Here is a 27,977-nt window from a genome sequence, read left to right on the forward strand (position 1 = left end):
GGGGGGGCAGTTCTGCGTGGAGTCTCCTCCAGTTCACTGGTGCAGGACTGTTTCTTTCCCTTTATGACGTTTTGTGCAGAGCTGTGCCAGAATGCTTTATGCATCCTCTGGGCCAAATCGTTCATTGAGAGAATTCCAAGACCAGCAGCTGCCCATGAACATCTGATTTATTCCCGTGGTACGCAGAGAGCCGGGAACATTTGTTAAGTACTGAAACAGCGAGCGTATGGTAGCTGCGGGACCGTACACTTCTCAGAGCACACATCAGAGCCAGGGCTTTCCTGGCTGCATCTGAGCTCACTGTTGCAATATTCAATACTGAAGGTAATTACACTGAGGAATCAGGGAAATTTCATTTCACACCATGAACAAATGTTCGTGCCAAACTGCAACCCTTTCTGCCAAACCTTCGGTGTCACCTTCATTGGAAAATTACACACAACCAATCGACTCATAGAAGAGTTGTTCAGTAACAAAGGGATATGAAAGCGTACAGTAACACAGGCCAATGCTAAATAAAACCCAAATACCCAAACATTCCAGAGAGAGGGTCGCTAGTGAGAGGGATGCGAATCTCATTACTAAAATTTCTAGTTCAGTGAATAGTTCCAGTGAATTGTTTTTTTCTCTCCTAACGTCTTGCAATAGTGACAATATTTCATCATAACATTGGTTCTAAAACGGTGGTATTTGGGCTCTATTTTAACACAAACACACATATATTCCCCTTATCATATACCCTCAGCATATCTCCTTGACAAAAAAAAACTGTGTTCTTTTATTTAATTTGTATCTTAATCAGGGATGAAAGTACCAGCACTACCCAAATACCTTCCCTGCAACCACACACTCCAACACCATCCCATAATCCCCCCAACCTGCCAGAACAACACCAACTCATTCCAATAGTAACCCACCCAACCTCTGCAAAAGATCCGTCAGTTTCCTGCGTCTAAGAGTACACATTACCAGACCCTTCGATTGGACTTTTAGCTCTCATCTTATCAAATGGGTTGTGTTATGAGCATTGCCTTCTACTGCATCAGCTAACATCACAGGATGAGAGGTTTGGATTTTAAAGCATAATTGCAATGTGGACCTCAGAGTTTACAGGTCCATCATTTAGTGCCCTCTCACACCATATGTAATCCAGCTAAAGTGAGATAAGGAGGCATAAAAAAAAATCTGTGTGAGCATTGAAGCACATGTGATCAGAAACCGGGGACCTTTTACATGAGTACGTGATGGTATTCTTATTTGTAGCTGGCATAAATGTGTCCACACGGAATGGAAGAGTACCTGTTTTCCTCACTAAGCACCTGCACATTACCAAAGAACTGGAGTCCTGGACACTGCCAAGTGTGCCAAGAGGTGAAACTAAAACGGTCAGGTCCTTCCTGTGGGACGTATTGCAGGCGCTTTGCTAGAGCACAAAGGGATCCAGGATTTATTAAAATACAATGCTGTGGCATGAATGCAGAAAACATTGGATCACATTTTGGCTTGGTGCTGTTTTGTATTTTCAGAGTCACATGCACCTCGGAGCATGGTCCACAGCAACAGATGTAGCAGCCTAGAGGGAGCTGAAATCAAGGGAGGATAAACTGACCAATTATAGAATAGGAGCTATACACACGCACACACACATATGCCACCCGGCCCTTTAGCATGTTCCGGACAGGAAGGTGCACTTCCAGAGCTCTAATAATAATCCACAAATGCACACACACACACACACCCACCCACACACACACCGCTTGCCCCTGCACTGAATCTGCAAGGACTGCAAATGCCCCCTGAAGTAAGGATGAACAGCCACCACCCACACCGTCGCCCACTCCCACCGACAGACAAGCTACTTTAGGCAACATCGCTAGACCGCATGCTCTCCAAATCTCTCGTGGGCTTTCTCCACTGTATCATGGTAACACCGAATGCTGCAAATCCAAGGGCCCTTTAAATGATTTTGGCCTTAGTCAGGCTCAATGGAGCTCATATTGAGTGTGAGGAGCGATCAGGGCTTTCAGTTTGCACCTCTTTATCTACCTCTCACCAGTACTGGGGTCCAGGGGAGGTGGGTAGAGGGAATCGTGCATGTGTGGGGGGAGAAAAAAGTCGCGCAAGCGACGACAGATCAACACACACCATGTTTTTGGAAGCAGATCTTTGACAGGTGCAAGCCTGAGTCAAAGTTGCCAACCCTCAAATCCGACGGAGCTCCGGGGCCAATGGTGTTCCAGGACTAAGCAGATTGCCTCAAACCTTCAGTGCAAAAACGCAACATGGACTCTGAAAAATACAGGTCGTTTCCTCAGTCTGTATTTCAGAACATTTTCCCTACTGGATGTCTGACTTGCTGCAATGTTTAGTATGAGACGTCCACATTCCTGAGCTCCTTAGGTACGGCCAGTTCCTAAAAAGCATTTCCTCCTGAGATGTAGCGAAGGTGTGTAACATTCTTGCAGCAACTCAAAAACAATGTCTACAGATGGGTGGCATACTTAAAGAAAGAAGCAAACAAGACATTTTTAAAAAAGTGTATAAGATGTAGCACATGGGAAGTCTTTGCTACGGTCCAGTTTACTATTTAACCAATCAAAATTCTTTTGTGATGTCTGCTGATAGCTCTGTGAAAGAAAATGTGTTAAACTAAATAATAAACCTGCCTAGACGGGACCTTGCACTACAGTTTTATGGGTGTGAGACATTGTATTGCCTGGAGGGACGTATAAATTGCCCAGAATGAGGAAGAAGGCTGTGTGAGAGCTGCCAATCATCCAAAAGGCTCTTCCCACTTTAAATCTTTTGAGGGTTAATCTTTTAGTTAGTTCTGCTTCTTCAAAATACAGATAACTAGCAAGCAGTCAAGAAGTGCAGGAAATAAAAATATGCATAGGCCAACATGTTCTGGGCTCCCTGACCCACTCACACCTGTCAAGCATCTCCGGCACTCAGGTAGAGCCGTGCCTGAGAGGGCACAGATGCTCCGCTTGCTCACCGTCACTCTAGACACAAAAATAGCTCACGCACATAGTTTACACTGCGGCCGCATCAGCAACCTTTTATCACGCCGCCCGCCCCGCATCCACGAATTTGAAAGAACATTTGAAGCCCTGAGCTGAGTTCCGGTGAAAATCAGGGGTCGGAAAAGACAATAAAAACACAAATCTGCAGGTGTAAAACTTATTCATGCTGACCTATTGTAGATGGAGGCAGGGTGAAACGGACAAGCCGGACTAAAACTCAGTGAAACATGGCCGCACTTTGACTCCAGTCATTAATTCAGCCCGTTTTTGTTGCTTACCCAATAAACCTATTAGAGAATGAATGCTGATAAATAAAAGCTGCCGCCAAACCAATAAAAAAAAAAGGTGTCACATAAATTAAACATAAAATGACCTTCAGTGGCGCTAACCTCATTCAGAAGAGCTTAATTAGGAGGCGTTGCGTAAAGATGCTATAAAAAAAAGGCCAAACCGGTTCCGCATTCTGAAAATTCTGTCACCTGAGACAAGCGGTGACCCAACATGGCAGATAAACTTTCTCACCACACGGCGTATCTGTTATTACACCGCCTGACTGTCTCAATTAAGCCAACGGGTGACAAATGACTCTGTCATTTCATTACTGCTACAAGTATGAGTCACAACCAGAACATGACCTGTGGTTTGCCTGCATACTTCCATGGGATGCAAAAAAAAAATAAAAAATTGGCCCACACATTTCTCTGCTGAAACTGTCATGACTATCTTGTCTCGGAATGCCTGTGATCCGGAGATCGGGGATTCCAATCTAAAACATCCTCCTGCCTGTCACGCCGCCATTTACTGGGCCGTCTGCTCATGTCCAGTGCTTGGCAGTGAGTCCTGAGACTAACAGAGAAACTCGGTGGAATTCGAGTTGCAAGAATGTAACAGAGAAGAAGAAAGAAAAAAAATGTTTTTTTAAATCAAATATTTCGCTACCAATTATTCATGATTAATTACAATTCATTCTTAAGGCCAAAGCATGCTATAATGCATATTTAAAACTATCACAGAGACAAGTGATGGAAAGATGCTCAGAGTAATGGGGAGATGACCTGGTCATTTTTAATTCAATAAAACACTCAAAAACATGATTCAAATTACTTTTGCTTTTCTCAACTTTTTATTTTTAACACTTCAGACGATGTGAACATGGTCCTGTGTGCATTTAAATATATACCATATAATCCGGTTGTACCTGGTTTACACTCTTTGCACAATAGGTCAGCCAGTATTATATACTCACCTGTGTTAAACACCGGACTGGCTGAGCTCAGAGACAGTTTGACACCTCACACACACACACACACACACACACACACACACACACGCCTGGGATTCTGTAGAGACCATCTGTCTCACAGTGACACACACATACTTACTCACACACGGCCCGGCAGGATGGCCAAGGCATCTCCGGGGCTCATAATGAAGCTTATGGTGTTTGTCTATTTTATCTGCGTGGACGGCAGAGCCGTGCTGGACAAGAAGCGCGAAGGTGGGGTGGGGTGTTTGAGTCACGCCTCGCAGACGGGACGGCCAACTCGCCGAGTTCCCAGCATGCCGAGCAGAAGAGGAGTGATGTCAAAAGCACAAGCACAGCACTCCCCGCGGGTACACAAAGCACAATCCACGGCACCTGATATTTCACAAACAATATGGCGCTAACAGCAGTCATTGTTCCAGGCCAAAAACACTTGGTAGGTGGTATGTTCACCCCCCCCACACACACACACACACACACACTCCTCCCATCCTTTTTTCAGTCAGTGTGAAAAAATGTAAAAGGATGTATAACAGCGCTAAATTATCTGGGCATGCACGCATGTCAATTAATGGCTTAGTGAGGTTAAAAATGGCACAGAACCATCCTCCCCCAATTATCCAGGGAAAATGTCACCGCTCGGAGGAAATGAAAGGTGAATACGTGTAATTCGTGTCTCGCATAATCATGAACTATATGTGTTATTACAGAGGGTGACGCAGCGGGGAGACTATGTCACGGCCGATTATGGACCCCACCCAGATTGGGTTAACTATGGTAATGCTCCAGATGCCGGAAGCCTTTTTATTTTAATCCTTGTAAAACTATTCTGCTCAATCTTCTTAAATAAGATGTTGTTAAACCATAACAGGTTTCTCAAACATAAGAGGAAAATTTGGTATTTTGAATAGGTTTAGGCAAACGCCAGCTAATAGCTACTCACCACGACTATGCTGTAAAATATCCACATACTGCATACATGTACATGGCGGCCCAAACATATTTAGTTAGGCTGAGTAATTCAGTGTGTCTCCATGCATAGTTTAGTCAAGCTACTATCTGTTGTAGTTCCAGTGTAAATGCACAGGAGGGGAATCGATTCAATGATGTATGTCTATCTGCGCTACAATAGGTGGCGATATGATGTTGAGCATTGCACCTCAACACCACAACTGTAAAAGAAGAGCGCTGAAAAATCATTTTTATACTTCGGTGTCTGAATGATAAGCTGCTTTCACGCTGCTGTCTCTCTTGACGTCTGCGGCACTCACACAGACAGAATGTATAGATGTTTGTGTCGAGGCAGTGAGGAACATTGTTAAAAGCATCATGGACAGTTATCTGTGCATGTTACAGGTCCCAGAAGTGTACAGTGTTAGACTGCAATGCACGGAAAACATTTAACCTACGTCAAACACGCTATGTTTAGTTTTATAATATTACTCGTAGATGTGTTCCCAAGGATCTTGGACTAAATTTAAGCAAATATAACAATGTCTGAAGCATCTTGGCTTTTATTCTAAAACATCTTATAAAAGCAATTTAATTTACAGTGTTGGCAGCCAAATGTAGCTCTACTACAAGACAATTAAAATGTAAAATACCAGACTTTTTTTTTGTTCTCGTGAGAAAAGTTAGAACTGTTCAATGTCACATCAATGCCAGATCGGGGTGGGGGGGTGGGGGTGTCAGAGTGCAGAGTGCAGAGTGCAGGGTCAGCCATTTCACAGAGCCCTTGGTGCAGTTGAATTATTAAGGGAGTTTGTCAAGGATAAACTCTTAACCTTTCCATTTTTAAGCAGGGAAAACACAATTACTAGTACTAGTAATAAAAATGTCTTAAAGCAAGAAACATACATACTGTCCACATAATATGATGCATTCATTCATAGATATTTATGCAGTTGTGTGGCGCCTGACATATGACAGAGATGGAAAATTCATCCTATCCAGAGATAATACATACATACATGGGACATGGGCTTTGCTCAGCGGCTCCTCAGTGGCACCTCGGCGGCTCGGGATTTGAACAAGCAATCTTCCGATTACGGGTCCACTTCCTTACCTGCTTTGCCACCGCTGGAGTCAAGGCTGAATGTGTTTTTGTTTGCAGGTGCACAGAAAATGGAAATCAGCCGCAACAAGATGAAAACATGAAATAAAAAAATAAAAACTTGTCTGATTGAGCAGGGTGTTTTCTAAAGAAGAAAATATATATCACACTTTAAATATGCATTATATCAAGCGTTAGTGTTAATTCTGAATAAATTAAGTGCTAAATGTGCGATTAATTGTGATATTTTTTAATCAATTAATACCTGTAATATATATATACTGGGGCCATGTGTATGTGTGTCATGTGGATGCAAACACGAGCAGCACTCTTCAATCAGTGGGTAAGCAGCACTGGTTAGCATGGCCTTCCTACCCCTCTCGATTGTCCTCTTCATCCAGGTTGGAGAGGAGTTGAGAGCCGGCCAGCGAAATGTCCAGTGCGGCCAGCGGGAAGTCCCTGTAGGCAAAGCTGACCAGCTGGACAGGCGCAATGCACTGGCCTTCTTCCTCCACCTGCTGAGAGATGACCTCCAGGTCGGACACGCCAGGCTGCTGATGGGCCCTGCAGGAGAGCAGCGCACGTCCATCAGATGAGCCGGATCCCAGAGAAGGACAAGAGGAAACAGAGAGAGAGACAAGAGGGACAGCAGGGACCACACAAACCATGCACACGTGCACTCGACATACACACATATAAATACACACTCCAAACCTCACAAACACACATATGCATTAATAATCTAAAGAAAGGCTTTGATGTTGCCAACGAAAATTGACCTATGCAGCAAGTGCACCTTATAATACCAAAAATTTAATAAAAATCTGTGCAGTGCAAAGCAAATGGGAAGCTGCACTAGTGGAAATGTGAAGAGGGAAAAATAATAAGAAGAAGTATATGTAGAGAGAACAGCAAATTACAGATTGTTCTGGGGAACCGAAGTCAGTAGATGCCGCAGCTGCGATGAGCGCCTTATTTCATCGTGCGAGAAGAGGGGGACAAAAATCTCATCATTGGCACGCTTCACTTCTAATATAATGCACAGGGGAGGATGATTTGTGAGGGAATCGCTTTTGTCATAAATATCATTGAATGTACACCCCATTCAACAAATTAATTTTCTATGAATGAAAAAATGTGCTATTTTGCACATTTGCAATCAAATATATTCTACAATACTTTTCATCCCTGTTGTGTGGATAAACTGTGAAACGCTGAGTCAAAGTCTCCCATTGGAAGGAAAAAAGAAAAAAGTTTTGGCAATCAGAGTCAATTGGAGCCAGGTTTCCCGTGATGGATTAAAAGAAGTGTGAGGATTCGCCTCACGTCCGCAGCCTGAAATTGCTCCATGTTTTTTTTTTTTTTTTTTTCAATCTCAGCACAAACAATGCAATTAATGCACACCACTGCAATCTGAACAAACCAGGCCTGGTGCTCCACAAAGCCCCCGATATTATAGGCCGCCTGCAACGTGCAGTTTAATGGCTATAACATAATCCCAGGGGCTGTGTGATGGCGCCGGCTACTACTTTGACTCCTTTTACTAGTACCTCTTCATCAGTAATACAGCCTGTATACCTCCTTGCACTTAATGAAGGAATCCCAGGAAATGGAGGAGTGGAGGTTGACTGAGGATTCTTGATAGGCCCTGGCCCTTCTTTTCCTGCACGTGTCAGTTATACCGCGGGCTGACCCCCTCTCGGAAATGTTAATGCAGTCGGCACTTGAGAGTCAAACGTCCCCAACTTTCTTTCCGCTTTATGACTAATCCCTACTTAACATGTTCGCTTCAAAGGTTGAGCTCTTATTTTTCCTGCGTGCCCTTTCAACTGCCGAGATGGTGCGTCGGGAGATTACATTTCTTTCTTTTCTCCCTTTTTTTCCTTAGTTTTATTCTCCTTCACAAAAATAAAGGGGCGACATTTAGATATATGCATACATATGAATTAATAAGGCTTATAAAACGAACTATATTATGGACTGGAGGTTCACCGAAACTTAGTTGTAAAGGTCTGTATTCTGGTAGACCACTGACCTGCGTTATCTAGGTCTGCCACCAAAGAAGGTTGTCCTTTCTGGGACAGCTTTTGGCACAGCTTAATCACTTCATCATGGGAAGATCTCAGAGATATAGGACCATTCAGTGCACTGTACTCTACTCCTTGACAAGATAATAAGCGTTTACTTGTCAGTGGTTTTAATGTTGTGGCTGAGGAGGCCATTGCTGCGGTCAACATACTGGTAAATTAACAGTGAGGAAAAAGAAACTCTTTAAATAGATTTTAACCTCATTTCAGAGCCCGTCCTCCACAGATTTTTAATAATATGGGCATTTCCATCCCTCAATGTCATTCATCTTCTCTGTCCAAAGCCTGGAAAATGACCACCTCAGCACCGGCTGCCTCTGTCCGTGTCATCCCGACGCTCTCTGCACATTTGGCACCTCGCGTAGCTGCTCACCACCAAGAGCATAATCATTCACGACAGACACAAACTGTTCCGAGGGTCCAGATCGCATTACCACATAATGTAACGCAAAGGCAGGCCAGTCTAAAGCAGTCTAGATCGCTTCCGTGGCCCGCTGCCACCGTCGAGAGACTCGCCGCGCATCCACCGCCCTGCCTTCTGCATAAGGAAGGCAGGTAGGACACGCGACCCGGACCGTCCAAACTCGCACCTAGCGGAAAAAACACAAGCGTTTGAGGGCGTTTTGAAGTCGCGGGAAGAGATGCTGCAGGCGGTAATGATTTTAGTGTGCTTGTATATTTTTAAAAACCATTAACCTGACGTGGCAGCGGAAAGGGTAGAAAAAACACGGGCGGAAAACAGGCACGTTGTATTCGTGGCAGTTCGCCCCGGGCAAGGTGAAGGCCGTAACTTAGCCACGAAAACCTTTAGGCTCCTTACAGCGCGGCGCCGCTTCTTGCCCGGTCTCACCTCCCCCCCGCCGGGTCACAGTTAACACTCTCATCACTACGCCGCGCCACACACACACCAACCCCATGAATAATGCAGGTGTGTCCATCCGGCAATTAAAAGGGGCTTTGTGCTGTGGGGCGGGGGGGGGGTCATTGGGGAGGACTGACCAGTGTCGGCGAGCACCACGCAGCCATAAATCTGCACAGTCAGATCAATATCGAGAAAAAAATATACAGAACACTAGGTAAAACATAGGAGGAGATGTCATTTAAATGGCAAAAAAACAGCCAAACACACATTACTTATGCAAATCTCATACGTTCATCATTAAATATTATTGATTAATGGCAGAGCCACTCACCAAGCTTGAGATTAAAGTAAGTCACTAAAACCACAAAAATCATAAATTGATTTAGTTCCACTAGAGTGTCATCTCCAACTGAAATAGTGAGTGAGAGAATATATTATATTATAATATTATATAATATTATATTATTTTAGACCGGTTCTGAATTATAAAATGGTAGTTTGGAATACTTTCTAAAAATTCTATTTCATTTCACTCCAACACATACCCACACACTATGAAAGCAACAAGCCAGAAAAGGTTTAATATGGAGGGCTGGAGGAGAACTGGCCACTCCGATTTCCATTGTGCAGGGAACAATTGCTTGCTCAAAAGAACACGCCGACCCCTAACAGACGTTGCAGGGGCTTCACCTTCCTGCACCAGCAGCCTGCTGTTCAGTCTGTTCACATAGACGTCAGTAGTGATCTGGGGAGTTATGCCCAGCTCAACAAAATATGAAACCAATGCCCCAGTGTGTGCAGCACAGAGTCTCCCTCCAGCAGCTCTCTCCAGCTCGTCTTCTGTAGAGGTGGGTCATCGACTGGTGGACTGCAGCACAAATTCTGCCAAATCTTACTCGAAGCCCTCAAACCTGCAGAGTCCGGGCTACTTTCAGCAAGGGCCCAGGTCATAGGTGACAAATTCAAAAACATGCCAATGTTATTTTCATTCATAGCTCAAGGTTCACAATGACAGCAGTTGACATCTGCTGCATTCATTTCTGCATTAAGTATTCAAACTGTTGCCATTTTATTGCATTCTGCATACCTACATTTGGGGAGAGATAGACTAGTACTCTACATTTGATGCACCACAGAAACTGTTGTGTGAGCGTAAAACCAAAGCAAATGCAGTCAAAAGAATCATCAACATTTCCAGAATTCTAATAAATAAAACTACATAATGACCCAAAACAATAAAACAATAAATACAGTACAACTTTCACTTGTTTGATGTATGAATTATAATTTTCACACACACTGATTCAAGAGATTCAAAACTGTGGAACTGAAGCACAGTGAAATGTGCCATGTTTGCCACACTTTGTACCGTGTGGATAATTTGTTAAATGCAGAATCAAACACAGCTTGACTTGACCAGGAAAGGATTACTGAGCATGACAAAGTCATCCGTCCTGAACAACAAGGCCTTGCTTGACTATTGCTGAATTTGACAGCCTGCAATAAATCAGAAGAATGCAGATGTGACCCAAAAATGATCCCACCGTTTCCCATGCCGGCATCATCTCAACCTCCGTTTCCTGTCAATCACAAGCAAGTTGAACAGATTCCTGAAAAAAAATGTGCTGCAATTCTAAGAGCCACGGTGGAACTCCAGTTCACCTTTATTTAACCAGATGTGCCCCTTTTTTCTCGGCTGAAGAGGTAACAAAGAAAGGCAACAATAGACATCTGAAAAAATATCTATCTAACTATCTATCTATCTATCTATCTCTCTCTCTCTCTCTCTCTCTCTCTATATATATATATATATATATATTTTTTTTTTCTTCTATAAAATATCTACATATTTAAATAATATGAGCAATAAAATGTTTGCAATGATTACATAGTTAGACAGACAGCTAGCTAGATAGACAGCTAAAGAAACAGTCACATGGCCTTGCCAGGTCTTGTCATGGAACGGTGCATGATGGGATGCCATAGTGCACACCAGCCAGGCCCGTCCATCGCTTTGTATTTTGTAACTTCGGGACCTTTATTGGGAGAGCGAGTAAAGGCGCTCTTGGTCCTTCTTTTGGAGCCTCTGCACCATGTTGGGTTCAGTCAGCCAGATGCTGAGAGGCCTCTCGAGCGATAACCCGGCAGGATGAGTTAGCCGGCCAAGGCTCACCAGTGGCGGCGAGGGTTATCATCTCCAGGACTGGGGAGAGATCAGTGAAACGCGAGACGCACACGATTGGATGGTTGCTTTCTGTGTGTGTGTGTGTGTGTGTGTGTGTGTGTGTGTGTGTGTGTTTGCTTGTTTCAAGGTCAGCGCGCCTGCTACTGCCAGGGACCTGATAACGTTACACCCCAGTTCCAATACGGCGCGTGTGCTGCCGGTCAGCTGCGAGGCACGCCTCAGTGCCTCCGGCACGCCTCAGCGCCTGCACTCCGTACCACGACGCACGCTCGAAATAAGCATATATTCACAAATAATCTCTCGTAAGCAAAGGGTTTTGTAAAATTGGATCTACAATAAAGAGACAGCTCAGGCAAAGCAACATAATGTTACAAATCTCCGCCGCCTAAAACACCAAGAGAGGGTTCCATTTCATCCCAGATGAACAAAAGAAGAAGGCAATTTCCTCAGCAACGTTCCCGAAACAACGGCACACTCATTATCAGCTCGGACTCCAGCAGGACCTGCGAGGTTCCATTTAGAAGAATAGACAGGACTAAATGCTAGCTGACCCGTTTCAAAACGCACACACACACACACACACACACACACACACACACTTCCTCGGGCGTGCGTGCACATGCACGTTCTCGCTCTCTCGAACACACACACATGTACATGTGCATACACACGATCCCATACGTCAGCATGAGGAGAGACCGCAACCCGTCAAGACACAGTACAGTAAATGTACTCCGTCTCATAATATGTGGAAAACTGTAAAAAAAAAAAAGAAGAATGTTTTATATGCCACTGTCTTCCATTGTAGGTCTGCATTTGTAACTCAGATGTCGTTTCAAAAAGTAATTTGGGGATTTTGTGGACAGTGACAATGGCCCCAACAGTTGTACAGACTTTTCATAAAAAGCGGCTGGCAAGTTTAACTGCTCCTCCCATAAAGCGCGGGACATAAAATCCAAACCAATAAACGCAACCTCCTACAAGGGAGGGCGAGAGTACCTGTTATTTCCCGGCTGCATGCAGCAGTCCGCCGCGGAGCACGACAGAAGATGTACTGTCCCTTCCTGGCCCGAGAACAATGACTGTAACTCAACATCTCCTCCGCTCTCCACAACGCAACCATTCACACGTTGCTTGTAGGGCGGTGGGGGGGCTTCTTCTTGATGTTTTCAGCGGAAGAGGAGAAGGGAACTGTTTCTTCCGTCTAATACATACAGGGTTGAGCAAAAGCTGGATTCAGTTCTATGTTCTTTTACAGTGTGTATAGCGCTATTTAAGCCATGCACCATCAAAAACCACAAGTTTTAGGGGGGACTGGTGTAAGGAAGCGGACTCGTAATCGGAAGGTTGCGGGTTCAAAGTACCATCCCCGTGACCGTCGTTCATGACTGCCCACTGCTTCGTTGTGCCCCGTTGTGCTATGCTGTGTGATGTATCACAATGAGAATCACTTTTTAAAAAGGATCTACTGATGTAAAAAAAGATAAAAATAAAAATATAAAATACGGGATAAAAAATGTTGACCCTGTTTATCTACCTTACAGACAGACTTTAAAGGCACAGACTTCAGGACATCTGCTGATGTACTGATTGTTGGAACATTCATTATTCAACAGACCACCGCTGACCACTGTCGTGCTCCTACCGGGCACTTTTGGTGACGTTACACCAGTTTGAATTTCCATTCTGACAGAGGCAAGCTGTGCCGTGCTGACCTCTCTGAATCTATGATGGATGCCCCTTTTGTAATCGGCTCATTGTTCAGGTGATGAGATTGAATTATAATGCATTTTCATGCAATTGACTGTAAACTGGAATACTTCTTACAAGGAAACACGTGCAGTCATCACTGCGTTGCATAAAAAGAACTTCACAGGCGAGGATATTGCTGCTACTAAGATTGCACCTAAATCAACCATTTATCAGATCATCAAAAACACCAAGGAGAGAAGTTCAATTGTTGTGATGAAGGCTTCAGGATACCCAAGAAAGTCCAGCAAGCACCAGGACCGTCTCCTAGAGGTGATTCAGCTGTGGGATCGGGGTGCCACCAGTGCAGAGCTTGCTCAGGAATGGCAGCAGGCAGGAGTGGGTGCATCTGCACACAAAGTGAGGTAGAGACTTTTGGAGGATGTCCTGGTGTAAAGAACGTCAGGAAAGAAGCCACTGCTCTCCAACAAAAACATCAAGGACAGACTGATATTCTGTAAAAAAGTACAGGGATTGGACTGCTGAGGACTGGAGTTTCTCTGATGAAGCCCCTTTGGGGCATCTGGGAAAATGATTGTCCGGTAGGCGCCACCATCAGTCCTGTCTCGTGCCAACAGTAAAGCATCCTGAGACCATTCATGTGTGGGGCTGCTTCTCATCCAAGGGAGTGGGCAGAACACCCAAAGGAGAACACAGCCATGAATAAAGAATGCTACCTACACCTCTTCTGACAGCTTCTCCCAACCATCCAAGAACAGTTTGGTGAAGGACAATGCCTTTTCCAGCATGGTGGAGCACCGTACCATAAGGCCAAAGTAATAACAAAACATTGATATTTTTTTGGGGTCCATGGCCAGCAAACCCCCTGGACCTTAATCCAACTGAGAACTTGTGGTCAATCCTCAAGAGGCGGGTGGACAAACAAAAACCCACAAATTCGGACAAATGGGTCACCATCAGCCAGGATTTGGCCCAGAAGTAGACGGACAGCATGATGGGGCGAATTCTGCAAATATTGACTCTTTGCATAAACTAGATGTAAATGTCAATAAAAACCTTTGTAAGTTCTAAAATGCTTGTAATTATACTTCAAAGCATCACAGAAACAACTGACAAAAAGATCTAAAAACACTGAAGCAGCAAACTTGACAGCATTTTTGGCCCTGACGGTATTACCTTGGAATAAGTCAGTATATCTCTCTATCAGCTGAAAGTGGGACTGGTGTTTGTAATGGTAGGAGTGGGTGGAGAGTGGAGAGTGGACCACCACCCTAAAGCACCCAGCCAGCACACGGCAAAAACACACACTGTACATTGTGGGAGCACGTGATGACGTGTATGTGGGCTCTACGCAGCTGTAAGTGTAAAAACAGCCATCTGTCTACCGGTGACACCCCCACACCAAAAAGGACACTCTCAGAAGCAGACGGCGAGAGATCGAGAATCCATGAGGACATTTCGTCACTTCACCGAGGTTCACTGGCTCCCGGGTGGAAGGCAAACCGTCAGAACACCCAGCCGCCCCGACCGACCGTCCCCAGCCCAAACAAAGGAGGCAGCTGAGGGGACGATTCAGCATTCCGCTCACTTCCCAGGGCCACCACCACGCCGGCCATCAGAACTTGCCGCGCTGACTGAGGCACCACACTGACAGCGGTTATTAATAACCGTACATGACAAGCGGGAAGCCCCGTCTGCATGCTAAGAGGCGGATAATCGAGGCCGCGGTCGGCAGGGCCGGCTCTGCAGAACGTCCGCGGGCAGCTAGTCTGCGGCGTCCCGCTGTTCCCACTCGAAGGACAACGGGGCGGCAGACGCTGCCGAGCTGCACCGCTGCAAACCTGCGTGTGGTCATAAATGGAAACAAGCTTGCGGTGCAGGCGAGTGAATGCCGTCACACTCGATGGGGGGTGGGGGGCAGAGGCACGAAAGGTCAGCAACTGGCTTCGCGGCGGCGCCGTCCTCGTCATGTGCAACGAGCGATCACGGCGTCATTAGTGAAAGGACATCAGCGATTTAAACGAGAAGAAATATCGCCGTGATAAAACTCGGCTGAATCAGGCTATTTCCTTACCTTCCCATTTACAGCATAGATGCTATAATTCATTATTACAAATAATGATAATAAAAAAATGAATACAGCAGCTAAGGTATTTTCAGGACGCTGAGCTCCAAGGACCTCTGGAAAGATGCTGAGCATCGAAAAAAAAAAAAAAAAACTTTCACGGATGGCAGCAGCAGACCTTCAACTTGCAAAACAGGAGCGGATGGCATGAAACTGAGCTACAGCAAAAGGCCCAGAACTTCCCGGGGCCGGACAGATCTTCTTTGGCACAGCTGGATGCGGGTTTCGCTTGGGGCAACTTACAGCCGCAGGTCGGATCCAGTATCGCCATTTTTTTCCTGGCTGCCGTTTTTACTTACTGAGTTTGACTCATATTGAAGTCTTGGGACAAGAAATGGCCTTCCGTACAAATATCACCCCCAAGGCGAGCTCCTGATTGTGCCGAACCAGAGAGACGTCACTCATACCAAACCTATAAAAGGAAACATAAATATACATCAGAAACATATTCATTTATTGAATTGTGAAAATATACACGTTTAGGGAAGTATCATGATCTTTTAAAAAATTAGATATGCAACTAAAGCATGATTACATTTACGGCATTTACCAGACGCCCTTATCCAGAGCGACTTACAATCAGTAGTTACAGGGACAGTCCCCCCCTGGAGACACTCAGGGTTAAGTGTCTTGCTCAGGGACACAATGGTAGGAAGCGGGATTTGAACCTGGGTCCTCTGGTTCATAGGCGAGTGTGTTACCCACTAGGCTACTACCACCCCATGCTAAGGCTAACCACTAAAATGCTAAAAACAGGATAAAGGGTTACTCTCTCATGCAGGAATTACCATGCCAACTCTATTCCCAATACATTTTTTAATCCACTGTACTGCCGATCACCGGACTGGACCAGAGGACAATAGATGGCCATTTCTAGACTGATCCTATTGACTCAGATAACAGCCACGTGGCATATTGTCCAAGCTTTTAACTCAATATACATTAGAATTTATCAAATTCTACTCCCGACACAAAAGAATCGGGGATCGCCTGAACCCTGTTTCTGGCATGTGACGCAGGGTGGAGCGCATAACTGAAGAATTTTGCAAAGCACAATTCATCTGTTCAGTGACCACAAACATTGATTACGGGAATTGTTGAAAATCCAAGATCATAATGCAGTATTTTGTTGAAAATCGGACGACTGAATGATGACTATAACATAGCTAAGGATTAAAATTGAATGAATGCAAAATGGACCGACATGCATAGCATTTTATACAATATAAATGCAAGAGATGCATTAAGCATCTATCTGATGGTACCATTATAGTTTCACTTACTGCCCGTTCCAGGGCATATAGTATGCATGTGTGAACCCACACAGGCCTCATTCACTTTTAATCAGAAACCAGAGTCATAGAAAAGGGATATTATTGCACAGACAGCTTCCTTTTCAGCACCGCAAGCATTTTGAAAAGCACAACCTGCCAGTGCTCCACTTTTTCCTGCTCTTCGGTCTTCCAAGGCACGATGAAGTTGTCACGCTCAGTACAAACACACATCAATAAGCTGAACGGGGCGCGGGGCTGGTTTACCGATCACCTCAATCATTTAAGCGCCCTGATGAAAGGTTCATTTGCCGGGCCCGTTGTGGAGTCAGTGGAGCTCTCGACAAATAAGTCAAGTGTGGGACGCCAGAGCCGAGAGGACCTGGAGACGGACTGAAACGTGATCTTCGCTGCATCACCGGAAATCCATAACGTGCAGGTAGAGGTGAGCGCGGCAGGGTGGGAAGGAGGCTTCGCCAATAAAAGAAAACGACCATTCGTTGTGGTACGGGAAGCGGGTTAAGTAATGCGAGCGGGAAAAACTGCAGAGGAGCGAGAAATCAACATCCCTGCAGTGGGTGGCCGACTACATTACACTTTACATAATATTTATTACCTTACATATCCTACGTTGGTGTGGATCAGCAAGCTACCACGTACCAGCGTACCAGTGGCTTCACACGGCGAAACTAATGCATGACCTTCACAATTCTAGGTCACTAATCACACGGAAATGCCTTTCCAAGTATCCCGTGACTCTTTGGATTCCTGCACCACGCTCCGGTTTTCCTCGGGTTCTGCACGAACGTGTGGGGTGTGCGCAGTCTGAAAGCGAAATATGGCAAATATTGGCGATGGGGAGTGACAGAAGGAGGCAGAGCCTTGCCTGGCAGCCCACCGCAAGTACACGCGCACAGTCCAGGGACTGATTAGTGAGGAAACGGCAAAGCGCACGACTACGCTGGTGCTGCAGCGTGAAACACGGGCTACTTACATCAAAGTCCATTATGAAGAGCAGGTAGGTCGATCTGAAGGCTGCCAGCGCTGGAGCATCTGCCAAGGGAAGAAGGTGGGACGTTTCTGAGGGGGTCTCAGAGCACAAAAAGCCCACTGTCTGCCAGGTCGTGGTGTTGTGGTGGTGCCGGAGTGCGGGACAGTAACTCACACACACACACACACGCACACACACACATTCTGATGGAGACCTGGATCGTGTTTAAAATTAGAGGCGCGCAGTGACATATTTGGCTAATTGTCGCAGGCCTGCTGCAGCCAGCTCCCGGAGAGGGACGCGGACGCACGTACCTGGTCAGGAGAGGGACCGGCGACCCTCGGCGACGAAGGGCCGAGCGCGTCGCCGCTCATCGCGCACCGGATCGCGGCGCGTCCGAGGCGGGGGGAGGTCCATCGCCTCGGCCGGGGCTTCCCCGCCTACGATCGCTGTCCAGGGGCTGAAGCCGGGCTGCGCTCATCGGAGCGATCGGATTTCCGCGGAGCTCAGCGCTACGGAGGAGTCGAGTGGGCGGGGGGAAGGAGCGCTCAGCGCGGCGGCGGCGAGACGCTGGCCCCGCGCCGTCCCCGTCCCCTTCCTCCCGGTGTACGCGCTCCGGTCCGGTCCCCGGTGGAGGGGGCTTTACGCCTCTCGCTAATTGGCTCACGCGTGTGTCATTCTGGGCAGATTTATAATTCGGTGGGTGACGGAGACGTCAGTCAGTCACGTGGCCTGGTCGTAGGCGCTTAATATCCAAAGAGACGGAGAGACTTCAGATGGTCCCGGTGACATTGAGATGAGATGAGACATCTCAGGCTTCCTCTGGAGAGGGACAATACTACACAGACACAGAAAGGGGATTTTGTTCAGAAATACTGGAGGTCCTACGCATGAAATTTATGAGAAATTAATTTGCCAATAGAGGCAGCGATAACTCAGTACTCAAGAACATCGGTTTCTGGAAATAATGTGAAATGTGGGATTCTAGTAAATGTAAAAAAAGTGGGTAACACACTCGCCTATGAGCCAGAAGACCTGGATTCAAACCCCACTTACTACCATTGTGTCCCTGAGCAAGACACTTGACCCTGAGTGTCTCCAGGGGGGGGGGCTGTCCCTGTAACTACTGACTGTAAGTCGCTCTGGATAAGGACGTCTGGTAAATGCTGTAAATGTAAGTACACCAAGTCATCAGCAGCAGATCCTTCTTGCGCTGTGAGATGTGAGGAGCCAACAGAGGACACAACCTGACTGGTCTTCAGCTATGCAGTCCCGCACACAACAAACAGTGATGCAAAGTCTGTCCCGACCACTTTCTATTGTGACTAACAGGGTGGTATTGGCCTACTGGTTAAGACACTAACTTATGAACCATAGGTTTAATCCACACTTACAACCATTGTGTCCCTGAACAAGACACTTAACACTTCATCTCCGGGGGGACTGTCCCTGTAACTGCTGATTGTAAGTTGCTCTAAGTTGCTCTGCTGATTGTAAGTTGTTCAGAGATTTGGGCTACAGCGTCTCTTATATTGGATCAGTCGAGACAAGCCAGCCGGTGCTCTTCGTGCGCATCTGGAAGCCTTGGACGCTCATGACACTGCCGGTGGTCAACATTTGGTACATCCAGACCTTCTTTGAGACCAGGAACATCAGATAAGAGTTCAGGAGTGGCCGTGACCCGGCAGTCACACGGCCAGAGAGTTGGAGAAGCTGCAAGGACAACATCTGCACTTGCTGCCAAAATGATCAGTCTTACTCACTTCACATGTAAATGAGCTTTTCCATTCGGCATAATGCAATGGTTGATGAGCCCAAATCAAGATGCATCACGGGCGATGGAGGGCATGTGGGATACATTCTCATGTTTAATACATTCACACACCAAGACAGGACAACTTTCCAGGACCCGACGAGGACATGATACGAGAGGCAAACATTTATACAAATTAAACAACCAATCGGGGAAATGAGGAACACAGCATCGGCAATACAAAACTTCGGAGAGGAGTGTACCAGACCCCGCCGGGAGTCAGATAAACATGTGCACAGTTAAGGTTCTTACATTGCTGGCTGGATCTTTTGGACATTTATCTGTAGTTCAGAAGATATTCATGAGCCCACTTTCTTCTGCGGACATATGGTATGCCACATGCATGTCCACTCTCATCTTTGACAGGAATTCTGGAACGTGATCCTCACAGCACTGCTTCCTGCAGGGATCAGACTATCAGGGATCAGCGTTAGTGCAGCAGAAAAGGATGCATTCGCATGACACTCATATCAGGACAAGGTAAAAAAACAATGGCTGGAAAAGGACTAGACACAATCAGGATACGTTTATACATGTGACAACGGGTGAACACAATCAGGGCATTGGGAACGTGCACAATGAACATCACCCAAAACTCCAAAATCATAGCACCCCAAAACGTCCAACTAGGACAGGCATGTTCCCCACACATGTCTTCTGAAGGTGAGCAAACTGAAGTGGATGAGTGCCTGTCAACAGCCGTTCCAAGGTCGCCACCGTCTGACCTCGAGGAATGGGCCTGAAACCTTTCGGCTTAGTGGGTAGAGACATGATGCCTCACAATATGTCCCCAGAAACAACGGCAGGATCTTCAGGCAACATAATACTTTTCGACTTTTCACATGCTTTTTTATTTTAGTATATTCTTAGTTGAAAAGTGAATTATGTATACTTTTCATGTAAAATGTTTTTCAGTTTTTTCCAATTGAATGTGATTTTCACAATGATTTTTTTAAAATGTATTTACCCCCATCACCACTTCCTTTTTTTGGATGGATCACAATTTACTGTCAGATTTGTGTTTCCCTATGTAAAATGGTAATAATAATAGGTATGCAGTTCCCTTGCACTTTACCAGGAAGTGGGGAAGTATGTTATCACGTATGCGCCCGAAAACAAGCTTTTCAAACAAACTTTTCACATACTGTCAATATCAAAGTTAGGTACCGACCAGAAACCAACTAATGATTATGTCTCATTGCTTAACGTTTTTTTCAGTGCATTCTTTCTCTCCTTTCCCCTCCGTGCTGCATGAAGGGACGTGCAACCAAGTTCACGGGATTCCAGTCATATCTCCCCGTCACTTCTTTTCCCCTCTCTGCATTCCATACAGTTTTTAAAGAACAACTGCGCTCAGTATCAATGAAAGCAGGTGATCTCAAAGCCACACCTTCAGCTGCAGAGCATGACGCAACAGGCCTTTATTTCCATTCTCGCTTTTCACCTCTTTCACACAAGACAAGGTGCAGAAAAGTGACCCCCACTCTGACCTTTATAAAATATATATAATGTTCCATATGTATTGTATACATGGACACAGATGCTTTATGTGCCTAAAGGTCAAATGCGTTCGTCACGCACACGTTTTTGCCATGTAAATCCCCAAGGAAATGAATTGTACCATTCACAATGTGGACAAACAGCAACCACAACATTTCTGTGCTCAAAGGACCACGCCCACAAGTCTAAATGACACACGGTGTGGGTGTCTCAACATCAAAAGTTATTTAAAGCAACCAAAGTGGCTCGTCGAATACTTTCACGACATCCGGACAGGAACGGAGTTGCACCTGAGAGGTAAGAGCCCTGTCCAAAAAAATATAAACCGCATATGACTGCAGAAGTGTAACGTATGTGTGTAACATAGGATGGCGCGCAGTGGTGGGGCTTGTAGTTTAAGCACAATAATGGCACCTAAAAATGCCACACGATTACAATGTATGACAGTTATGAAACAATTGTTCAAAATATGTTCAGATTTGATTAATACTTGTGTTTTGAGTTTAATAATGTCATCATTTTTGTCCTGTATTGTTCTAATTGACCTTTAAATGCAGTTTTTTTACTGTGTTATTTTAGGTCAAGTCCAAGTTGAAGAAGCAACTGAAGAAAAAAGATCTTCAAATGATGACTGGTAAACTGTGTGTGGTCACTGGTTGCTTAATGCAGAGTCCGAGTGGCAGTGTGGACATGTGTTGTTACTTGTGTTGTAGGTCATGGTGTTTTGTGTGAAGAGTCTGAGTCCTCCTACTGTATGAATGGGGGGACCTGCTTTAAGATCAACTCTGTCTCGACGCCGAGTTGCGTGTAAGTCCCTCCGGGTCCCGTGACCCACTTCTAGACAAGTCGTCTCTGTTATAGCTTATCGATACAAAAACGCTTTCGACTTTCTGTAAGATAAAGTTACGTTTTTCTTTGAGGTCTTGTCACTTGAGATGCTCTGCAAGGCCCCTGTGTGCGTAGGAGAAATCGAAACCCACATTTATCCCGGGTTGATCCTCAGACGGCGAGCTTTCACGGCCTGACGGCATTCCTGTCCTTCTACAGGTGCAGTGAAGAGTACTCAGGCAGCCGGTGCGAGCACCTCCAGCTGCTGATGACCTTCTCGCAGCTCTCTGGGGACACCGGGCTCGTCATCGCAATTACCATCGTGTCCCTGCTCATCCTGGCTGTGCTCATCGTCGTCATCTACTGCACCTACAAGTGAGTGCACACCTCGTGTCTCACCACGCAGTCAAAATACGTGGATAAACATGCCGGAATATGCGGCGATATTGTCATGGCATGACAATATTCCAAATATCGATGGAATGATGGTAATAAATCTGAACAGAGGGTTAAGTTTGCTGCTCAGGGGCAGGTTTTATAAGAATGAGGTTTAATTTTTCTCATCTGAACAAAAGAGCTGACGTTGCTGTTGATTCCTTCTAAAGGGTCTGGAAGAGCAAGAGGCAAAGTCAGAACCCAGAAGGGGAGCATTTGAGGAACAAGACCAGAGTATGACAGGGTCTTCAGTTCAAGGAGGCCTTCAGCCAACAACCCGAGTGACAACTTACTGCATGGAGACTGTTCAGCATGGAGAAAGCCATGGAGAAGACTGAACAATATGCAGGAGATCCGCTTGCTGCTTTAGGCATTTATCCCTCTTCTTTTCTTTTTATGTTCTGATGAGATACATTTCAAAACATTGCTTCCTAACATTAATGTAAGTACATATATAAGTGCTTGAAAACATTTAACTTAAGGTGGCTTTGGTTAAGGTAGACCAAAACAGCTTTACTGCTCTACTAATAGGTGTTGAGGAAATACCTGTAGAATGTCTGTTTGAAAAAATACTTGAAATGGCTGAAGGAAAAAAAAAAAGATAAAAAAGAAGAAGTGGTCATATATGAACCAGCATTGGCAGGATGTCTGTGATTGGCCAAGATGAGGAAGTAAAGAAAATATTTGGCATTGAAATTGCAATTCACATTGCAGCCAACAGAGGCAAAATCCTACACATTGCTGCAGAAAAGTTACATGTTACAACACAAGGCATGCGATTCTCTGTGATTCTCCAGAAACAATTAGCTGCATTATGCACTGTAAGATCCAGAACTATTTATTTTATTAATCGCCCACAGTAATCTTTCACTTCCCAGTGACTTGTAAATACTGCACCATTCAACCTACTTTATACACTGAATTGGTATTAAATACATAATTAACTGGTCTTACATTGCCATTTAGGATACCAAAAATATGTTAACTGAACATCACAATATAAGATGCACAGAAGAAAATCACATGAAGCTGTTGTTGATCTTTTTATATAGATTTTTAAAAATCTGGAATAAATAAATAATGATGACATTGGTTTGCATATTTAATTATGTGCTTAATATGGACTTCAAAATATGATTCAAAATATGAATCATTCAGAATTCATGTGATGTAATTCCACAGTGACGAAGAACAGTTATGCTCACAATTTAGAAAATGTTACCACAGCTATAGCTTATAGTTTATTACATGTTCTTCCTGGCAGAGGTCACATCTGAAGGTCAGATCCCACCAGACCATAGGAAAGCACATGGTAATTTAATCACAGACTGCAGTTTAACTTCAGAATGTAAACACTCATTTTCTTTTTGAAACACCGCTGCCACCAAGTGGTACAAACATTTACAGCGTTTGGCAGGAGACGGTCCTAAGTAGGGCTGTAATGCTAACTGTATTCATCCATACGTCCAAGCATCCAGTCAACCATCAGTCCTTCGGCAAATTAGTCATAACTACCACCCATTTCAACTAGCCATTACATTTACGGCATTAAACAGACGCCCCAACAGATCCAGAGCGCCTTACAAATCAGTAGTGACATGGACAGTCCCCCTGGAGACACTCAGGGTTAAGTGTCTTATGGTAGTAAGTGGGGTTCGAACCTGTCTTCTGGTTGAGTGTGTTACCCACGAGGCTACGACCAGCCCTTATTCACATGAATCGATGTGGTAAATAATTTGTGGCAAGTCTAAAATTTGGATGTCATTTATTTTTATTACCTGGAAACCACTAAACACTCCATTAAAATACATGAACAGTGGGTGTCACTCGCTCCTGGCCTTGTCAAACTCGTGGGCGATCTTCAGCGCCGTGGTGTTCAGTCCCACAGACTGCATATTGGTTATGATGGTGACCACAACACCCTGAGGAGGAGCCGCAGTCCTCACGTCTCCTCCCAGCTCAGTCCGCTCGCTGGGCAGCACCAGCAGGACGCTGCTCGCTCCAACAGCGCCCCCGGTGTGCGAGACGTAGTGCCGACGCCGCCTGCACTCCCCGTACTTCTGCTGCTTCTCCACCACCAACCAGCCCTGGCCGTAGGAGCCGTCCTTGTCCCAGGAGGCTTCCGTCTTGTCCACTGGAGTCCACATGGCCTGGGCCGTCTCTGGTTTGAGGATCCCTGGCAGGAGGCCAGTGGTGTCCTTCACGTCGGACATTTGGTAGCTGTACAGCACAGCATTCCCAAACCGCAGAAGGTCCCCTGCCGTGGAGAGGAAGCCACCACCGGCCCACTTATAGGAGTTATCCACATACGGGCAGTTCTGTATACGGCCCTTCTTGTTAAAATGATAAAATCTGAAACAAATTGCAGAAAACAACAACCACAACCTAACTTAATCTTCAACAAGAACAAGAGACCGTTATCATACGGAGTTCAGGATAAATTAGACCAAAGTAATTCTATACCTTGCCCGCCGGTAAATGATTGGCTCGTTCTCTTCCGGCACGGTGTTGAGCATGCCCACCTCGCGAAACATTTTGGCCATGTGCTCAAGGAAGCTCTCCCCTGCAGCTCGTTCTATTACAGCACTGAGCAAGGTGAAGGCGTGGGTGGAGTACAGGAAAGTGGTGCCTGATGGAGATGGATGTAGAAAAACAGCATCCTATACTCTCACTAGTCACTTTATTACATTTAACTAAGAATATTCTACACATTGAACAGAACTAAAATCATGTTTTTAGGAAAGTGTGCTGGCATTTTAAATCGTGTGTTTGTACAAATCATGCTCTGGTCAGAAAATGGCAACAGAGAGACAATTATCTGTAGGTTTAGTGTAAAATGTAAAGCGTCAATCATTTCTGTCTGAGCATTGAAGCTATTGTACTTGAGATTCAATTTTCACCATAAGGTTTGACTAGTTACCTGGCTTGTAAACCAGCAGGTCATCTTTAAACAAGTCCAGGGACTCGATCACACTCTCATAGTGGCTTTTCAGGTAATACTCTTCATGCTCAAACTCTTTCTTCTTCTTTGATTGCTTGGCCTCTTTGGTCTTGTTGTCATCTCCATCAAGCTTGGGTTCCTCTTTGCTGTCGTCGGATGAACTGGACTCCCTTTTCTTTTCGGGAGGCTTCAGAAGCTTGGCTTCCCTCTTCTGTCTCACCTTCTTTACATCCTTCTCGTAGTGACGGATGCCACTCAGGTGTGAGAGGATCATACGAGGTGTTATGGTGACCTGTAATAGACAGTCAATAATACAAAAAATTCCTTCTTTTCTATTATTTTATGCTCAGGGACAGTTTTCATACAGTTCCAAATTGATCTTCAAATACTGGAGGAAATGCACAGCTGTCAACGTGTAATGTAAGACAATGCTAGACCTCATGTGGCTGGAGTGTGTCAGCAGTTCCTCCAAGACAATGGCATTGATGCTATGTACTGGCCCGCCTGTTCCCCAGTCCTGAATCCAACTGAGCACATCTGGGACATCATGTCTCGCTCCATCCACCAACGACATGTTGCACCACAGACTGTCCAGGAGTTGGCGCATGCTTCTGTCCCGGTAGGGAGGTCATACAGGCGCGTGGAGGCCACATACTCACTACCACGAAATGTGTCCTCACCTTGGTGAGCAGTGGGCAGCCATGAAAGGCGCCCTGGGAGCAGTGTGTGGGGACGGTGCTTTGCTCGGTGGCACCGAGGATAAGGATATCAGCCTGTAGTGTATTTTTCTGCTGTAATTTAGAGTGTGACGCCATATCCAAACCGCCATAGGTTGATAAATCTGATTTCATTGTCACTCATTCAGATCTAGGATGTCATATTTTTGTGTTCCCTATTTTTTCGGAGCAATGTAATAACGAGTTCATTTAAATGTGCTGTTTTCTCATGCAAATGAGGCTGTTAAACAGCAAAAACAGAAACACAACACAGAAATACAATTTCACGTATTTCGTTTTCACTTCTGTTCGGCGACTTACATTCTCTCCACCGAACTGCTTCTCTGGAAACTCTGGGACATATTTCTGGACCGGGGCATCCATGTCCAGCTTGCCTTCTTGCCACAGGCCAGCAGCAGCGGCCACCGTGAGAGACTTACTGACGCTGGCGATGCGCATGACCGTCTCTGGCCCACATGGGACCCTGTTCTCCAGGTCTGCATAGCCGAATCCTTGAGAGAGCAGAGTCCAAAAATCTTTATTCAGCCCGGAGGAAGTTGTGTGTGTGGTAACTGCCACATGGCACAGACACAGACACACACAAGACTGCAGAATCATGTAAAAACAGAAAGCAAGATGGCTACTAGATGTGTTCGAAAATATATCATTATATTTTACGTGCTGACATTGTATCAATACCGGGACATCAAATATTGATGTTTTGGTCTAAAAATTTAGTCATGTTGATTTATGTTGATTTGCCTGAATTATTAATGTAACGTGATCCAAACAGATCATGCACAGCATCTTGCATATCAGCTCTGTTTCTACATTTTCAGTGAGCTGCAAAACAGTGCAATATGTACAGTATCACAATACATCCTGATATAATCATATCGTTAGATCCTTGCCAATACACACCTCTAATAAATAACTAGAGCCGATACAGCAACATGTTGCAATATTTACCTGGTGATATGGTATTGATACTAGGACATCAAATATCAATATATTTGGTATAAAAAGAGTCCAAAATTTTGTTTAGGCTGAAGTAAAAATGTAATGTGATCCACACAGATCATATAGCATCTTGGATATCAGCTTTGCTTTTACATTTTTGGTGACCTGTAGAATATCGCAACGGGGCAGCGTTAAGGAACTTAAGGAAGTGGCCCCTGTAATCAGAAGCTTGCCGGTTTGAATCTCAATCTGCCAAGGTGCCACTGAACAAAGCACCGTCCCCACACACTGGTCTGTCAATCACTTCACTTTTACTTGGACAGTATCACACTATATCATGATATAATTGTATTGTGACGTGTCAAATAACCCCTAATAACCTCATAGTAAACATTTGTAACAAAGTGGAAAGAAAACAACCATAATATGAATAGTGGTAATAATATATACAACATAACAGTAATTAAGTGATTTAAGGTGATATGGAGGACAGCGTACAATAGTGCACATAATATTCGGTACACGCGTGAAGACCATTTCCCACTCATGAAAACTCCCACTTACTAGCATTGTGTCCCTGAGCAAGACACAGGGGGGGACTGTCCCTGTAACTTCTGATAGTAAGTCTCTCTGGATAAGGGCGTCTGATAAATGCCGTAAATGTAAAACCAGAGCGTTAGACGAGTCCTCGCTCCCCATCCCCTGCAAAGCTGAAGACGTGAGGAGGAGAGACGAACCTTCACACCAAACCTCGGCGCCATCCACAGACACGGCAGCCACCATTCCCGGAGCTCCCACTTCATCCTGGCGCGGAACAACGGCACCACTGGTGAATCATGCACGGATCCCGCTCAGCCCGAGAGGAGGGACCTGTACCTTTATCCGACGCACCAGGTCTCGGCTGCTGTCTACGGCGCCGGCGAAGTTGTGAGCGTCCTCGGCATTACGGCGGTGAGAGAAGCCCAGCGCGGCCGCGGCCGCGACCCCGGCGCCCAACCCCAAAAGCCAGAGTCCCCGGGGCGCCCTCCCGCCCCGCAGCTTCCTCCGGCCTGCGGGCAGGGAGAAGGGGCCTTTCCGGGCGAAAAGGACACCTCTTCCTGGCAAAAAGTAGCGCGACATGACGGCGCGACACAGCGGCGCTGCGCTGAGCCTGCTGGGGAGTTGTTCTCCGGACAGGCCGCACTAATCGACTCGACTCAGGCATCACGGG

At 45.5% G+C, this 27,977-nt stretch overlaps 3 protein-coding genes across 4 annotated transcripts in view; 1 reads left to right on the plus strand and 2 right to left on the minus strand.

The window, feature by feature from the left end:
• tmem266 (transmembrane protein 266) overlaps positions 1-18,247 on the minus strand; it is a 43,740-nt gene extending 25,493 nt beyond the window's left edge. The window contains exons 1-4 of one of the 2 annotated variants that reach the window (XM_028957730.1): positions 17,889-18,247; positions 17,578-17,636; positions 15,612-15,724; positions 6,719-6,907 (exon numbers count right to left, since the gene is read on the minus strand). In XM_028957730.1, coding sequence (XP_028813563.1) covers positions 6,719-6,907; positions 15,612-15,625 — 203 coding nt within the window. In that variant the 5' untranslated portion in view covers positions 15,626-15,724; positions 17,578-17,636; positions 17,889-18,247. The remainder of the gene's footprint in view (positions 1-6,718; positions 6,908-15,611; positions 15,725-17,577; positions 17,637-17,888) is intronic. The other variant, XM_028957731.1, reaches the window with a different exon arrangement.
• A 2,832-nt stretch (positions 18,248-21,079) lies between these two features.
• Positions 21,080-23,237, plus strand: nrg4 (neuregulin 4). Its single transcript, XM_028957733.1, has 5 exons — positions 21,080-21,184; positions 21,467-21,521; positions 21,601-21,694; positions 21,935-22,090; positions 22,321-23,237. The coding sequence occupies exons 2-5, from the start codon at positions 21,512-21,514 to the stop codon at positions 22,388-22,390; spliced, it is 330 nt and encodes a 109-aa protein (XP_028813566.1). The 5' UTR covers positions 21,080-21,184; positions 21,467-21,511; the 3' UTR covers positions 22,391-23,237.
• A 661-nt stretch (positions 23,238-23,898) lies between these two features.
• On the minus strand, positions 23,899-27,962 carry lactb (lactamase, beta). Its single transcript, XM_028957732.1, has 6 exons — positions 27,644-27,962; positions 27,505-27,571; positions 26,129-26,319; positions 25,071-25,383; positions 24,614-24,779; positions 23,899-24,502 (listed from the first exon to the last, which is right to left on the minus strand). The coding sequence occupies exons 1-6, from the start codon at positions 27,884-27,886 to the stop codon at positions 23,974-23,976; spliced, it is 1,509 nt and encodes a 502-aa protein (XP_028813565.1). The 5' UTR covers positions 27,887-27,962; the 3' UTR covers positions 23,899-23,973.
• Positions 27,963-27,977: the final 15 nt, after the last annotated feature.

This window comes from Denticeps clupeoides, chromosome 17, assembly GCF_900700375.1.
Source record: "Denticeps clupeoides chromosome 17, fDenClu1.1, whole genome shotgun sequence".
Classification (NCBI taxonomy): Eukaryota; Metazoa; Chordata; class Actinopteri; order Clupeiformes; family Denticipitidae; genus Denticeps; species Denticeps clupeoides.